This window comes from Pteronotus mesoamericanus, unplaced genomic scaffold, assembly GCF_021234165.1.
Source record: "Pteronotus mesoamericanus isolate MK-2021 breed Mesoamerican mustached bat unplaced genomic scaffold, CSHL_Meso_final contig_221, whole genome shotgun sequence".
In the NCBI taxonomy this organism is placed as follows: Eukaryota; Metazoa; Chordata; class Mammalia; order Chiroptera; family Mormoopidae; genus Pteronotus; species Pteronotus mesoamericanus.
The window spans coordinates 14,497,571-14,510,513 of NW_026555092.1; the positions used below are offsets into that span (position 1 = coordinate 14,497,571).

The 12,943-nt window shown below is 50.0% G+C and overlaps 1 protein-coding gene across 6 annotated transcripts in view; it reads left to right on the forward strand.

The window, feature by feature from the left end:
• Nucleotides 1–4,821: 4,821 nt before the first annotated feature.
• The window catches only part of MACF1 (microtubule actin crosslinking factor 1), a 314,815-nt gene continuing 306,693 nt past the window's right edge, over nt 4,822–12,943 (forward strand). For all 6 annotated transcript variants that reach the window (XM_054572012.1, XM_054572014.1, XM_054572013.1 and 3 more), the window contains exon 1: nt 4,822–5,041. In XM_054572012.1, the coding sequence (XP_054427987.1) occupies nt 4,822–5,041 (220 nt within the window). The remainder of the gene's footprint in view (nt 5,042–12,943) is intronic.

The window sequence follows — 12,943 nt, forward strand, 5'->3', positions numbered from 1 at the left end:
CTGGGATCAGAGCTTCATTACCTTTTGCTTGGGACTATTATAATAGTCTCCTGGCAAAACCATCCACACCCATCTTGTACCTGTCCTTGGGTTACCCTTCCTTTTCTGTTCTCCTGGCTGTTTATAACCATATAATTCATTTATTTTTAGATTTTTATTTATTGATTTTTATTTAATATTTAAATCATGTTTATTCTATTACAGTTGTCTCAATTTTTCCACCTTTACCCCCTCTACTTTTCTCCCCTCCCACTCCCACAGTCAATTCCCACTCTGTTGTCCACATCCATGGGTCATTCATACATGTTCTTTCTCTAGTCCCTTCCTCTTCTTCCCACCATTGTCCTCTTTCCCCATCCCCTCTGGTCACTTTCAGTCTGCTCCATGTTTCCATGACCATGGTTTATTTTGTTTGTTAGTTTATTTTGTTGAATATTTATTGATTTTTAGAGAGAGAGAAGGGAAGGGAAGGGGGTGAGAGAGAAAGAGAGAAGAGAAACATTGATTTGTTCAATTTGTTTGTGCATCCATTGGTTGCTTTCGGTATGTACCCTGACTGGGGATTGAACCTGCAGAACCTTGGTGTATCATAATGACGCTCTAACCAACTGAGCTACCGGCCAGGGCATAACCATATAATCTAGATTAAATTTCTTACTCTGAAATTCAAGGACCTGTGTAAGTTGGTTCAACCCACATTTTTCCAACAGTCACAGTGGAAAAAAAGAACCCAGGATATTAAATCTGAAGACATGGATTCCAGTCCTGGATTGGCTACTTTCTTCCTAGATGACTGAGTAAATCATCTAACCTCAGTTGCTAAAGCCAAAAACTGAAACTCTAAATACTGCCTCACGGGATGCATTATGATTTATATCTAATCTTTATCTTCACTGCAAAGCCCAGTAGAGTCAATGGGTAGGGACCAAAATGCATCTTGCTCATCATTGTCTCCTTAGCATGGAGCACAAGGTCTGCCACATGGTAGGTATTCAGTATTTGTGGAATGAATGAATGAAGTGTTGTGAGGGTGAGATATGGCATGACCCAGGTAAAGCACTGTCAGGTCCTCAGGAGGCAGGCCCAAATAGTAGCTGTTACGATGCAGGTTACTAGTGGGGTGATTTCAGGCAAATGTCCTCCCTTCTCTGGACATACTCACTTATCTGCACTACGAGAGAACTGAAGGTGCTCCTCGCTCTTATTTCTTGTATTACTAGGCAGAGCATGCATAAGGAGGTCAATTAATGTTTTCTCAGTGGATGAAGGCTTTTCCAAGACTGGTGCTGTCTAAACAGGGATCTGAGTTCCTTCCTGGGGCCCGGTTCCCCTCTGCCCTTTACCCCGAGGGGAAGATGGGGCCTCTTTCTGGTCTTTCCAACATTCAGTTCTGGAGCCAGGCGGGTATGTGGACAGGCAGGGCGCTCTCTGGGACAGGAAGGGGTATGGAATGTGGGTTTAGGGCAAAAGAGGCGCAGACAGGGGAACGGGCTGTTCCAAAACCGGGTCCTGGGCTGAGAGACAGCCCTGCAGCCTGGGAGAGAGACTCCGGGACGGGCGGCCAGGAGCTTCAAGGGGGCGGGCCGGTGAGCCAGGCCAGGGTCAGCTAGCGGCCGCGGGGCCCGAGCGGCGAGGGCGCCGGAGCAGAGGGCGGAGAATGTGGGGGTGTGAGATGGCTTGGGAACACCGGCGACCGCAGGGAAGGAGTTGTGGGGAAAGGGACCGAGATATAGGGCTCGAGGACGGCAAGAGGACGTGGGGTCAATGCTGAGGGGGTGCGGGGCGACCGTCTGGCAGAGGCGCGCGGGGAGCTTAGAAGCGGCAGCGGGTGGAGTGCAGGGCGGGGGGAGCGCGCATCGGGGAGCGGGGGGCGGTGTCGGCGCCGGGGGTGGGGGAGCGGCTTGGGCGGCTGCGCCGGCTCCGCTTCAGCCGCTACCGCTAGGGCGCGGGGGGCGGGGGGCTCGGCGCCTGAGCTCGGCCATTGTGGGAGCAGCTCCCCTCGGCTCCGCTGCGCTCCCCTCTGCTGCGCTACAGCCCCGGGCGCGCCCCACGGCCGCTGTCTCCGCCACCGCCTTTGCTGCTGTCGCCGGCCGGTCTTCCCCTCTTCGGGCTCCCAGGGTAAGCCGCGGGCGTGGGGCTGGGTGCCGGCTCCTGCCTGACTGCGCGGGGTGCGCGGCGGCGGCGGGGCGCGTGCTTGATTGCGCGGGGCGGCCGCGCCCGAGCCCGGGTAGCCGGCGGCCGCGGAAACGCGGGTTGACAGGAGCGGGCGTCGCAGCAGTCTCGGCCTCGCACCTGCAGCGCCGGTGGCCGGCGCCGGGTAGCGCATCGAGCTGGGGTTTCCCTTTGGCGGGCACTGCCTGGGGCCAAAGGGAGGCGTGTTCTCCGGGAAAATGGGACATCGAGCCCTCCTTGGCCGGGGGAGAGACTTGTGGGATCGGGCCGGGATGGGCGGGGAAGGTCGCTTCCTGGCCCCAGGTCTCGGCCGCTGTCCCCGGCGTCCGCTAGGTCCCCAGTTGCGCGTCCGCGTGGCGCGTCCTCGCTCTTTGTCATCCGCGCGCGGCGGGCACGCGGACCCACCCGCGTCGTCCCTGGCTCGCGGCGCGCCCCTTTTCGCGTCGTGGGAAAGGAGGAGCGGGTGAGGTGGGGGGCGGGCCGCAGCGGGAGAGCTGCAGGTGAGGTGCAGGTCGCGGACACGGCCTCCGGCGTTCGGGGTGGGCTGGGGGCGTGGGCGCGCGCTCCTGGGAGTCCGGGATTGATGAAGTGACTCGGGCGACCGAGGGGGTGGGGTGAGAACCCCGAGGTCAAACAGGTGTTTGTGGGGTCAGGAGACTCATAGGGTAAGAGCCGGGGAGAGGCGGTTTCTCAGGGAGGAGGCCTTGGATGAGCGGGCCTTTGTAGTAAAATGGGCGTCTTGGGGAGGAATGGGCGGATATGGGATGAAGCAGGTGGTCTGAAAGGAGGGGCGTTTCCTGTCCAGGGCTGAGGCTAGGAATGGAAGCCCGCCCTGAGTTTCCCCGCGGTGGGGGCAGTCACTTCATCACCTGATCTGCTATGAAAGGTGGGAAGTGGCACCAGAAGGTATTTGTGAGGAAGGGTAAGTGCTAGGATAAAGGGCAAAGAAAGATGTGCCAGCACCTTTCTTTTCTGCCTTCTGTGGCTGGATTCCTTTTTGATGTTCCATGAGAAGAGGGCCCAAATGCTACTGGCACAGGAGGTGCCCTGGCAGGGCCGTTCTGCCTGCCTGAGGCTGCCTAGAGGCCTCCTGCACTGTTTGATGTTTCTTTTGTTATCTGTTTGCATTCTGTGCCAATGGTGGGGTTCTGCCAATGACCCAGGAGTCTGTCTCTGCCCCTTGCTGCCTCCAGGCTGAGATTCCCAGAATGCAGGAGGATCCATGGTGTCCAGTCATTCAGGCCACCTCACTGACTCCATACAGCTCTGTGTGCAGGTGTTCTGCATAAGGGAAAGTCCTTGGTCACTTGCCCTCCATGGACCCTAGAGCTACAGTGAGAGCTGGCGACTCAGGCTGAATATGGGGCCTGCAGGGAGTCTAATAGCTAAAGGCATGCACCATCCAGGCTCTGATGGGGCTGTTGGGGTGGTGGGCCATGTGTAGCAGATGGTTCTGGGAAGTGAGTTTGGCCTGGTTGAGGGAAGGCTGCCCAGTCTGGCTGGTGGAGCCCAGCTGGCCCCAGAATGATTGTTTCCTCGCAGATAGCTCCACTAGCTAAACTGACCAGGAACACTGACTTTCTGTACCACCTCCCCCACTTCCCATGCTGTGCCTCTCATTCCTACAGCACTTGTAATAAACAAATGGACATTTTATCTAATGCCTGTTGTGTTCCATGCATGGTGCCAGCCAGTTTTACATTTGCTAATTTCACTGTGTTTTTAAAATATCCTTTAAGGTGAAATATTACCCCATTTTGCAGATGAGGAAACTGAGTCTCAGAGAGGTGAGGTGACTTGCCCCAGATCACACCAATTGTAAGTGGCCAAATCAGAATTTGCACCTAAGTCTGTCTTGCTTCAATTTTAGAACTTTTTCTAATATATCTGCCAGAGACAGAATGGGAGGAATAAAGAATTTCTGCCTATTATAGCTCATGCCTGCCATTGAGATCTTGCTTTAGCTTTTTGAAAATACTTCCCATCTGTTGCCCTGTTTTATACTTATAACATTCCTGGACATGTAAGTAGAATAGGAATGTAGTAATAGATGCTGTTTATTGCGTGCACATTGGACACCGGGCACTGTTAAGTGCTCTACCTGCAGGATATCATTTATTCCTTGCAAACAGCACTGTCAAGTGAGGAGCTAGCATCATCCCCATTTTATAGATGAGGATGCTGAGGCTCAAAGAGGTTAAATGTCTTCCCAGGGTCACACAGCTAGTAAATGCTAGTAAATGGTGAGGTAGAATTTAGTCCACATCTTCCTGTCTTGGGACCCATAGGCTTAAGCCTTCAGATGTACGAAGTAACAATCAGAGTGGTTACTTGTAATAGGAGCTACCATTTATACAGGGTTTTAAAATTTATAGGCATCTTCACACATTTGATTTCCTCATTTGATTTCCCCAAAACTCCATGAATTAGTATTGCCGTGTATTATCATCATTCCCATTTTTCCAGATGAAGAAACTGAGGTTTAGAGAGATGAAATCAGTGGCAGAACCAAAACTAGAACCTCTCTGCCTCCCAAGTCCCTGCGTTCCTTATGTGACCACTTCGGTGTGTTAACAAGGCCCTCCTCTCCCCTCCAGATCACTTCTCCCTGGGCCCCCAGGCCCTCCTACTGCAGCCTCTACCCCAGCGATGTCTTCCTCGGATGAAGAAACGCTCAGTGAGCGCTCATGCCGAAGCGAACGGTCATGTCGAAGCGAGCGGTCTTACAGGAGCGAGCGGTCAGGGAGCCTGTCTCCCTGTCCCCCAGGGGACACCTTACCCTGGAACCTGCCACTGCATGAGCAGAAAAAGCGGAAAAGCCAGGATTCCGTGTTGGACCCCGCGGAGCGTGCTGTGGTCAGAGTCGCTGGTAAGACAGGCCCTGAGTGAGCTGGGGGCTGTGGGTGCCGAGGGAGAGTGGGCCAGTGTGCACCGGCTGGGCGGGCAGTGGAGGGGTCCAACCCTGGGTTCTCTGGCAAGCCAGCTGGCATCAAATTTGTTACTATTATTATTGAAAAGATGACGAAGTAACATTAAAGAAAAATTTGAAAGAGGAGAATCTGCCACCCCAATCTTTCTCTGCTTACTTGAGACCTGTTTTCATTTTTTGCAACTTCTTCCCAGGCTTTGTCCTCATGTAGTTAACATGTTCCATGCAGTGGCCTTCATGGCTTATGGACTATTCTAGATCTGACCTTTCCCCTTACTTTTCTATCAGTAAGATTTTCCATATTACAGATTAAGCTTTATAGTTACCATTTTTAAAGGCTGTGTAATATTTCATGATTTAAAAATTCCTACTCATTTTCACTTTTTTGCCACCATAGACAATACTGCAGTGAACACCTTTATGAATAATAACACTTGACTTCTGTTGAGTCAAGTTATTTCCTTCAACTAAAGTCTTTGAAGAGAGCAGTTTCACTCCCATTGCTTCCTAAAAGTGGGTCCACACTTACCCTTTCCGCAGTGCAGGGGCTGGGGCCGCCTCCTCCTATGCTGGGCTTCCCCTTTGCCACGCAGCAGAGCAGTGCAGTGCAGTGGTTAGGAGTGCAGGCTTTGGAGTCAGAGAGGCGAGTGCTAGATGGTGGCCCTGCCCCTGACCAGCTGAGTGACTCTGGGCAAGTCTCTTATCCTGGCTGAGCCTCACTTTCCCCATCTTAAAGGCTTTCTGAGCAGGGCTGCCTTGAAGATTAGAGGAGATAATGTATGTAAAGCTCTTAGCTTGTTGGCTCGGTGAAGAACTTTGTGAAGTGCTGTCTCTGGGGCTTCTGTGGGTTGGGCTCAGCATCTCAGCAGGCGTTGGTGCCAGAGTGCAGACAGAAAGACAGACAAAGCAGTGCCTGCAGCTAATTCAGTGGCATGATTCACTTTGATTCCATCACCAAGATCTGTCCTGCTTTTCTGTCTCTCAAATAATGCCCCTGTCTCCCTCTGCTTTGTCCTGCCTTGCCTGGACATGCCACCCACCATCTCATAGTTCTTCCAGGCTTGCCCTCCTTCCTCCACATGACTAACATAGTATTTTCTATTAAAATGCAAACCTGATCCTGTTACTCAGCTGCTTATAACCCTTCTTTGGTTTTTGATTGCCAGTGAAACAAAGGCTAGAGCATAAAGACTCATTAACATCAGGCCTTCGTTTGCCTCTTCAGTTTCACCTTGTACTCGCAAGCACCCTGCTACATTGAACTGTACCTCTACCCTAGACATGTGTATCTTGCAGGATCAGACTTCTCTGCTCCAACTTCTCTGCAAGGTGCTGGGAACCCCCCCTCCTCCTTTAAGTGCCACCCCCTCTGTTCCTAATGCCCCAGTGGTATCCAAAGCTCCCTCCTCCGCTCTCATATTCATACTTCTCCCTTCTCTGTGTTTCTTCACACAGTATAGCAGTTATCCCACGGGGTGCCTGTCATTCCCTCCGGACTGTGTCTTCTTTATGTTTTTACCCCAGCTCCTTGCACAGGGCCTTGTGCATGTTGTATGTCAACCAGTATTGAATGACTGAATGAATGCAAGGAATGTTTAGGGGAGAATATGTGACAGATTGTGATCCAGGAACAGGCAGTGGGCTGTAATGGCAAGTTAGACATTCTGTGGGCTCCAGTAATCAGGGAAGGATCTTAGAGGGGGTGAGCTGCAAGGCAGGAGACCCAGAAGGCAGGCTGGAGAGTTTGAACTCCTTCTGGTAGGTAGTAGGGAGCCCTCGGAGGGAGGACTCTTCATTCCTTTTCAAGGCCTTTGGGTCTGTGGCATCAGCCAGTGAATAGAATATTTAGAGCTGTTGGTAGGGTGCAAGAGGGCTTTATTAGTCCCCAGCCTTGAAGGGCCACAACCATGACCGAGGGGTGTCTGGACTCACAAACCCCTCATTTTCTAGAATGTGTCAGAGTAGAAGCCTCCTCCTCACTTTCTTGTACCTTCTTGCCCCCTCTGCCATCAGCATGCTCACTTATAGATTCCTTTGTGATGATTTCCTCGTCCAGTCTTCTGTGAGGAGCCGTACAGGATGATTTGCCTGCTGTTTAACATTCTGAGTCTAGAACAGAAGTGGAGTGGACTCAAGGGGGTTTAATGCCCAGGCAGAGCCCCTGAGGATGCTGCCAGGTCAACTGAGCAAAGGGGTGGGAGGCACTGTGCAGTGTCCCGACATGCGTGCTGATCTTCGTTACATCCTGACACTGCCAGTGACTGTCTTGAGGAGGGGGCTGGGCCAGAGAAGCCAAAAATGGGGAGGCTGCCATGTTTAAAAATAACTTGTGCGATGCTTCTGGGCGTGTTTCCTTAGCAGGAGAGAAGAGAGGCAGCAGAGGAGGCGGGACTGCTACTTCAGGGCCTGGCTGCAATCTCCCTATGATTTTAGAACATCGTGGGGGTTCTAGTAATTAAACAAGCAGCCTTACTCTTCAGGGAATCTTTCCTGCGAGGAGCAGGAGGGGTGAGGCCAGGAGACCCTAGGTGCTCTGAGGCTCTCAGAAGGTAGAACTTTCATTCTGGGAGGAAATGAAGTTAGTCTTACACTGGAAGTTAGCTCTGGCTTATGCAGTTTTCTCCTCTCTGTGGGTCTGGGTTAGGAAGCCAAGCGGGGGCGTCTGAATCAGTCTCACCAAACAGAGACCTCCCCTTTCTGGTCTCAGGGCTTCGCGTGTGCTTGAGACGCCTGATGGGGAACCCCTGCTGATCACACATGTCAGAATGGAAAGGCATGTCAGGGCTGAGAAAGCTGCTGATCTCAGTGTACAAAGGCAAAACAGGTTTGAGGGACTCCATGCATGCTGTAAGCTGATTCCTCCCACCTTCATCCTTTCCCTCCATTTTCTCTCTCTCTTCTTTTCCAGCCCTATTTTCAACTCCCTAAGCCCAGCCACACTGAAACAGAACAATAGTCATTAATGTGAATACCTTGTATCTGTTGATGAGTGTTATGGTTTACATAGAGATTTCATAATAGCTCTGTGTTAGGACACGTGTTAGGATCTGAGGCCGACAGGGTTTAAGGGACTGCTTGTAGTCACATAGATTGGTAGACCCAGATCTCCTAACTCCAGGTGTATTGCTGTTTTCATTTCCTTAGGCAATACCTGGCAGCCAGGCCAGCTTGAATTATCTGCAGGTGACAATATAAATAGTTGACCTTGGCCCTGGCCAGATAGCTCCGTTGATTAGAGCACTGTCCCAATACACCAAGGTTGCAGGTTCAACCCTCAGTCAGGGCACACACAAAAATCAAACAATCAATGCATAAATAAGTGGAACAACAAATTGAGCTCTACCTTTCCATTTCTCTCTCCAAAAATCAATCAATCAATCAATGACTTGGTCTCCAGACTTACCTGAGAGACCCTCTGTTCACTTCTGGGAAAGTCTCAAGATCCTGGCCTAAGATCTTGGCCTATAGAAAAAGACAGAGGCAAGGACCTAGGAAATTTGCCTCTTCCCCATCTGGCTCTCTCTCAGTAGCAAACAACTCATTGGTGGGGAGTAACAAAGAATTGGGGAGCTGGGGAAGTTACTCTAGTAAGGAGCTCAATCTCACAGGGTAGAAGAGGGGAGAGGAAAGAAGTCTATATCCTTCTGGACTTGTGAGGAGTGGGGGGAAAACAAGGTGCAGGATAGTGTCACATGGTTGTCTAACAGGTAACTCGAGGGGGAGCCGTTCATACTTGTCATTATAGATTTGTATACATATTATTACAGGTTGCCTGCAGATGGTAGTAAAGTATCTGGAAGAGGGGATCAGGTTTGGGCTAGGGGCTGGGCTGGGTGCAGGAGGAATTCACCACCCACCTATCAATCAGGTATAGTCATCCAAATAGCATCACATATTCATGGGCCTCCCTGTTTTTGGTATTGATTTTCAAAGATGGCTGAAAGATGCCATCCCTTCTTCATGGAACTCAGTCTAGTTGAGAGGACAGAGGGAAAAAACAATTGCATTCCTGTGTGTACTGTGAAAGAGGGGGACACAGTGACTTAGGGCTAAGGGCTGGCCTCCTATTAACCAGTAGAAAGCGTCTGTAGGATTCGTTCTTGGGAGCCCCCCGCCAACAGGTGCTGGAGAAATCATCATCCCCCAGTACCTACTCCAATGTGGTCTCCCCAGGAAGCCTTCCCTGAGCTGTCCAGTCAGATGACAATGGTATCTCTACCCAGCCTTTGTTTCATTTGTTCTTATATTAACATTCATTGTTTCCAGGTACAGTTCCTCCATCAGGTCTGGACTTCACTGTATTCATGAGTTCCTATCTTACCTTTCCTGGAATTTCCCCAGGATCTCTGAGAGTGCAGGCCCTAGGATTTGGAGACTCAGTGAGGGCTGTGAAATGCAGGCAGGATGCTGGTATTGGCTCCTGCTTTCAGAGCTTAAGGTCAGCGGCTGCAATCACTCAAGGGCCTGCCTGGGGGCAGATAACCTTGAGCATGTGTGCCTGGTCAGAGGACAGAGCCTGCTCCTCTGTGCCCAGGCTTCTCTCCTCTAGGAAGGAAGCTCTGAGAAGAAGCCTCTCTGCTCATTCATTCATTCAATTAAAAAAAATGGATTTAGCTTTTGAGGGGATTTTGAGTCAGAAAACTTGGGCAAATGACTTCACTTCTTAAAGCCTCAGTTTCTTTATTTGTAAAAGGGAAATGATGACCTCTGCCTCGAATGATCATTGAATGAGAATCAGAATGTACTCAACAAGCACAGGTTAACATGCCCATTACTGCTCTTAGCAGGGTCATTCCTCGTAATTTCCCTGGGCAACTAGAAGAGGCAGCGAAGACTCCAGGAAGGCAGCAGTTTCCCAGGCGGGCAAGCAAGGGGGTCCAGGCTTCTCAGTTCCTTCCCTTTCTTTTTTTCACTCTAAGGCTTTGTCAGAGAGAAGAAGGAAGTGGGGGTTTTTTCTGGCCAAGCCATGGTGGGAAGAAGGGAATACAGCAGTGGGAAATAGGACTCTAAAAACAATTCTTTTGGGAACTCTTACTGCTGAGCATACAACCTTCCTTGCCCTGAAGCCATTTGCACTTGAGGTGGCTCTCTCCTTCCTAGCTTCTCTGCTTCCTGGCAGTATCCTCAGAGTCCCTGGCCCCATCCTGGAGCTTGATTTCAATAGCAGAGAGATGAGCAGGAGAAAGTTTCCTGAAAGTGGGGCAGAATGAATTGTAGCTACACACCACCAGCTGAGCTCCAGCTCAGCTCCTGCTCTTTGAAAGTAAATCTGGGTCACAGTAGCTGGAGGGATGGAAAATGACCACGTGGCCAGACTTCTGTGCAGGCAGCAAAAAAGACAGCCAAGCTGTCTTTTCTCTGAGGCTTAGGGTCCCCGTAGGACCCCAGCTGGTGAGAGAAGGTGGTTGCACATTGCGAAGTGCCATCTTTATGCTGTCTGTAGGTGTCCCATTGTGTTTTTCTAGTGACTTCCCTGGTGATTTGGAGAAAGGTTTGGAATGGCAGTCTGACTCATACCTTTCTGTTTTGGAGCAGCCAAGGACTGAGGTTAGGAATGCGTTGGAAGGACTGGTTAATTTGGGAATTGTGGAAAGCTGTCATTTTTGTCCCATGGGATTTGAGATTAGATGCTACCAGAGGAGCTGACAGTGCAACAGGATCTAGGGCTGCAGTTCTCTTTTATTTCAGCAGTCTTTTCACTGGGGAAAGGTCTGTGAACATACCTGAGTGTGAGTATTAATGATCCATCGTCATACAAAGTACTGGCTAGTTGCTGCGGCTAGGATCTGCTGTGATTTGGCCCTTGGTCTGCCTGTGGCCACCTGTCAGGTGGAACCAGCCAGCTTCCTGGCTCTGTCTTGGCTCTCATAAAAGGGGCAGAACTGGTGCTCTTAGCTGGAATCTACCTCCCATCCCCCACCACCCCAGACTTAGGATGCAGTTACAGGGAAGGTCTGGGAGCCCCTGTAATTTGAAGAGTGATTATGAGATTATGGATCAAAATTTCCGTCCTCAGCTGGGCCTCAAACCTACCCCAGAAGGTACCAGGCTTTTGACTTGTGGTCAGGGGGAGGATTGTGCCTGGAACCTTAGGGGGTGTGTCTCTCTGGCCATGCCCTTCCCTCTTCATTCTCTCCTTTATTCATTTCCATGTTTGCTTACTCTTCCATTCATTCACTAAAGGGAATGGATTTGGGAGTCACTGGAAGTCCCAGTTCCATCATTTGCCCGTTGAGTGACCCTGGGAAGTTACTACCCTCACTGAGCTGTGCTTTCTCATGGTTAAAGTAGGGGACCAAGGGTGGATTAAATTAGATGGTGGTAATGAGGTGCTTGGCCCAGTGCCTACTATGCAGTCGGCCTTTGGTTCATGTTAGCTATTATCATTAATGCCATTTATTCACTCATACACTTGTTTACTAATTGATGAATGTGTTGAGTCATCCCTTTGCTCATTTATTGATCTTGTACTTGTTCATTTAACTAATATTCCTAGGACTGCTTTGTGCTGGGCCCAGCCTGGGCTTTAAAACCCCAGCTCCCACCTGTGAAGGCAGCTAGAATGCTGTTTGAGCTGTGTACACTGCCAGTCCAAAAAGAGTTATGAGGAAGTTCTACGGGGAAGAGCTTCCCCCGACTCCTACCCCTACTCCTAGCTTAGAGCAATGATAGCACTTGATTGGGACTTGGAAAACAAATAGGAATTTACCAGGACAACCTGAAGAGAGAAAGGACATGTCCCTGTTGGCTTATTTCTATTCTTGCTCTCCTTTCTTTGGCCTCAGTAGAAAGGAAGGAAGGGAAATGAAGAGAGAACAGCTGGTGGGAGTTAGGAATTAAAGAATCCAGACGGCGGTTTTGGGAGTTGAACCCTGGACTCAGTCCAGGGCTCCTGAGAGCTGATGCCAGCTGAGATTACCTCATAAATAAAAGCTGGAAAAGCTACTGTGTATTCAGCCTTAGATGTGTGGCAGGCATTTTAGATATATCATTTAATCCTCCCAGTCCCTGAGATGTAGTTGCTATTCTCCCTGTTTTACAGGAAAGTTAAGGAACTTGTCTGAGGTCATACAGTAAGCAAAGAGTGGAGCTGGAGCCAGCATTGCTGACGGCAGGGTGCCCCCTGGAACACAACTTGTGCAAATGCCCTTTGTGGTTGTTCATTGCTGTGACTCATTTTGACCTAATTCCAAATCTTCTACATTCTTCAGAACATTTCAAGCAGATACTAAAGGGTGAGAATAGTATCATGAACCCTTTTTATCCAGATTCAAGAATGTTTGACCAATCATATTTGATTCACACACACCACTTCCGCCTCCCCAGTTACATAAACAGAAGTTCCAGTAGTCATATACTTTCACCTCCTAAATTTTTACACTAATATAACGCCTTTCCCCAGTAATGAAAAATCTATTGATTTATCTGCTTGGTAGTCCTATCTGAAGACTGGAATCAGTCACACTTGATCCATTTCCCAGAGGCATCATGAGGAATTCCACTCCCAAACACCAGGATCCCAGGAGTAGTGAGCCCTTTCGGTATTCTGGTCCTTCTAGGTTGACATTTGTGCCCTACTCCCAAAACACAGGGTCAGAGCTAGTCTAGATCCTGGATTTGAATGGGCACCTGGGCAGAGTGATTGAGGAAAGTACCCTGGAAATGGATTTCGAGGATTCAGTCTCAAAGGATTGAAGTGGAGATGCAATAGGATTAAGGTCTTTAAAATCATAGAGGGAAGAATTCTGTTCTTATGAGAGGGACCTGTGCCCCAGTCCTGCACTGAACTGTCCATACAACTCTGATTTCAGTTGAGAGCTGCAGCTGCCACTCTCTAAAGCC